This window comes from Orycteropus afer, unplaced genomic scaffold, assembly GCF_000298275.1.
Source record: "Orycteropus afer afer isolate SDZICR_OR568_19922 unplaced genomic scaffold, OryAfe1.0 scaffold00267, whole genome shotgun sequence".
Lineage (NCBI taxonomy): Eukaryota > Metazoa > Chordata > Mammalia > Tubulidentata > Orycteropodidae > Orycteropus > Orycteropus afer.
In genome coordinates, this window is record NW_006921854.1 from 4540037 (window position 1) to 4543731 (window position 3695).

The following is a 3695-nucleotide window of genomic DNA, read 5'->3' on the forward strand; positions in this document are numbered from 1 at the left end:
CCAGCCACACTGGCTTCCTTGGTTCCTTGAACGTGCCAGGCAGACTCCTGCCTCTGCCCTTGGTGTTTCCCACGTGGGTCAGTACTTGTATGACCCACAGACTTACCTCCATTAGGGCTTTGTTCAAAAGCCACCTCTATGTGCCTCTCCTTGACCTCCCTGTTTCAAAGTGCAGCCCCACCCTGCCAGCCTCGAAACTCTTCCCTGCTTTATTGTTCACCACAGCACTTTCCATAAACTGACACACTAAAAATGTTATTATTCTTTGTATTGATTGTTTCTCTTCCCCCACAAGAATGTCAGTTCTGCCAGGGCACAGATGTGGGTCTGGTTTATTCACTCTCATGTCCCCAGCCCTTGGAATCATCCTTCATATGTAGGAAGTCCTCAAGAACATTGGTGGAGGAATGAATGGTTATAATAAAGCCTGAAGCTGGACACTAGATGAGAGGATCATGGGTTCCAGGCTGATGACTGAAGCAGGAACTTAGACCAGGAAGCGCACCAGGAACCCAGTTCCCACAGCTGGAGCACAAGGCCAGGGTAGGGTCTTGGAGCCAGGAGGGTGCTCGGGCATCAGAAGTGGGGCATGAGGTCAGAGTTGGCCTGGAGTCAGGCCAGTGGAGATGGGGCACTCCTTGGGTCAGAGCTGGTCCAGGCCACATGGCTCAGGGTTGAGTCAGCCCATAATGTGGGACAGATGGGCTGAAGGTGACAGGCAGAGCCATTAACCGCTTAGTAAATGTCAAAGTTATCCCAGCTTTCAACTTATTCCCTGAAGTAGGTGTCAGCAGGTACTCCATATTGGCACAGCTTACAAGGAAAACACAAATGACTAAGGGAAAAAGAGAAGGGAAAGAAGGGGAAATGCTCACTCAGAAACCTGAGCCGAGGAGTGCAGGAATGGCAGGTTCCCGAGCCCGTGACTGGGGGGTAGCTGTGATGGCAATGGGAGCGCACCTGGGCATCTGGGGACTGCACTGGGATTTTTGGGAGACGCTCAGGTGAGCTCTGCTCAAGCCGTCCCTCTGGCTGGGGGGTGACAGAACGCTAAGTGGACCTGCGAGATCATGTCTGCAGAAGCCTAGAAAGAGGAGTTGGGAGAAAATTTGGCCTGGTTTCCCTGCCACTGTCCAAGGTACTCTCCAGAAGATAGGCTCAGCGTTGCGTCTCTGCTTTCAGGCCTCCTGAGAAGCAAGCCTGTGATTCAGACCCGCCCCGGCCCCACCCCAAGTTGGCCTTGCGTTTTCCCCAAGGGGGAGCCATACAGCAGGAAGATTAAAGCAGAATTTCTCATTAGGGGTAAGGCCTTTGAGAAGGGATGCTGCACTCAAGCCTGCAGACCTAGCCTGGGCTGCCTTCCCCTCTTAACCTGGGCATCCTTGGGGCATCATGTAGCTTCCCTGAGTCTCAGTATTCTCATCCGTAAAATGGGACTATCATTACTTCCTGCACAGGAATGGTGTCAAGATTAAATGACATTAGGTGAGTGACTGTGTGTTTAGCACCTACCTGTGTCTGGCTTTCAGTGAACCCTAAAAAAATAAGATTAGCTGTTGTTACTATTTTTTAAAAATTAGTAATTATAATCACTAAAACATTTAATGGTAACATTTTCACAGAAGGAGCTCAAAATAGTTTATAGATAAGGAGCAGTACTACCCCTTACCTCTGATTAATAAAAATTTATAATTACAAAAAAGATCATGTAGCTTAACTTCCAGCTTCTCAAAATGGGGGGTGGCGGTGGTAAAGCAAATATTTGCTCAAAACCCACTGGAAGTTACCAGTGGACCTCGAAGCCACAGACAGCTCCTTCTGTCCTCCTGAAATACTGAAGCCTCCTCCTTTGGTGCTCTGTTGGAAGAAATGAAGGTGAAGGCCTTGATTAAATGTGCCTACTAACACTGCAGTAGCATAGTGCCTCAGGCACTTGACTGCTAACCAGAAGGCTGGCAGTTTAAACGCACCAGCCACTCCTCGGAAGGAAGGTTGAGCAATCTACTTCCATAGAGATGCCGCTTTTGAAACCCAAGGAGGGGTCGTTATGAGTCGGGTCCGACTCGACGGCACATAACAACAACACTTCAGTGAGTCATGGTGGCACAGTGGTGAAGTGTGCAGCTGGTAACCAAAACGTTACCAGTGTGAACCCACCCAGTGGCTCCATGGAAGGACCTGGTGATTGGCTCATGGAAAGGTGATAGCTTCAAAAACCCTGTGGGCAGTTCTGCTGTCCCATGGGGTCACCGTGGGTTGGCCCCTAACAACATTTCAGTAAAGAAAAGAGTCCCCAAGCATTATTTGGCAATGCTGGAGACGTGCTGGGAGGACTCACACCGTCTTCATTTTTATAACCCAACAAAGGTGTGTGTGGAGGTGCTGTGTCCCTGAGGAAGTACGGGCGGGTCTAGACTCAGAGGCAGGACTGCAGCGCCTCCCATGTGTGGATGGGGAAGTCGAGGCCCAAAGCAGCCAGGCTGGAACTTGACCTCGATTCGTGTGCCTCAAGTGCAGTCCCTTCTCCTGTATATACTGGTTGCTCTTGGGCTCCTGCTCTTGAAACATTTCCCCACAGAGAAGGAGCTGCCTCCTTCCCATCCACACCTTGGCTCTCCCAAACAGGCTTGGCCAGGACTGCAGAACAATCTGTGGACATGGGCTGCTCCAGCCCCTCCCTGCACCTGAGGGAATGGAGGTCCAAGCCATGGCCAGTCAAGGCAGGGCCCCTCAGCACCAGAGACTCCGACCCCAGCGGGGTCCAGTCCTCTCAGTAGCTCTGTGTACTCTGGCAAGTTAAGCAACCTCTCTGAGCGTCACTTTAGTCTTCTGTAGACTGAGGGTGATAAACACAGGACTACGTGGTTGCGAACTACATTTTAAGGCTGGCAAGCACCAAGAATAGTGCTGGCCGGTAGCAGTGCTCAGTGAAGGTTAAACTCCCATCCTTACAAGGTCATGGATTTCGCCTCCACTCCTTGCCTGAGGCTCCCGGATGTTTTCTGATTTGACGTCCCGGTGTGTCTCCCTCAGTAATCACCTCTTGGGAACTGATATTTTAATGTTCACAATTCCCATTCTCCAAGCACGGGCACAGAGAGCCACCGGACACATCTGGCCAGAACCGCTTTGACTACGTTAGCTGGGACAATCGTACACCCGGGACACGGAGGGCCAGGGCCAGGGGCTCGCGGACCCCGCTCCAGCCTCCGGACAATGCTTCCACCCGAGGGAGAATCCTAGGGGGCGAGGGTGTCCTGTGGGAGTGGGTACGAGGGGAGATCAGATGCCGGGAGGGGGCGGTAGCGCACACAAGTGCGGCCCCGGGCCTCGCCTGGGTCGGCAGAGGGCGGCTGCTCCGTCCGGTGGGGGTCCCAGCCAGGCCCCCAAGGCCGTCCAAGCACAGCACTGAGTGGCGGTGGAGCGCCCGCGGCCTCCGTCCGCCGGCCCTTCTCCCGGGCTCCGTCAGGGCGCCCGCTCGGGGAGCGAGAGCGTAGGCTGCAGGTGCCTCCAGGGCGCCTCCGTGGCGCACTTGCCGGACCAGACCTTCCCGGCTAGACCTCGGGCAGCAGCCCCAAACTACCTCGCAGGTGCCACAGGAGGCGCTGGGCGAGGCGGCGGCGGCCCCTGCGTGCGCCCGCGCGCGGTGCTCGGGCCCTCTCGCTGTCCCCGGGGACTCAGGTCCCCGGCGGTCG

The 3695-nt window shown here is 54.4% G+C and overlaps 1 protein-coding gene across 1 annotated transcript in view; it reads left to right on the top strand.

Annotated features, from left to right (window-relative positions):
- The first annotated feature begins 903 nt into the window (after positions 1 to 903).
- Positions 904 to 3695, top strand: part of LOC103205072 (gamma-aminobutyric acid type B receptor subunit 2) — a 272285-nt gene continuing 269493 nt past the window's right edge. Inside the window, exons 1-2 of the mRNA XM_007950339.2 lie at positions 904 to 1004; positions 1841 to 1867. Coding sequence (XP_007948530.2) covers positions 904 to 1004; positions 1841 to 1867 — 128 coding nt within the window. The remainder of the gene's footprint in view (positions 1005 to 1840; positions 1868 to 3695) is intronic.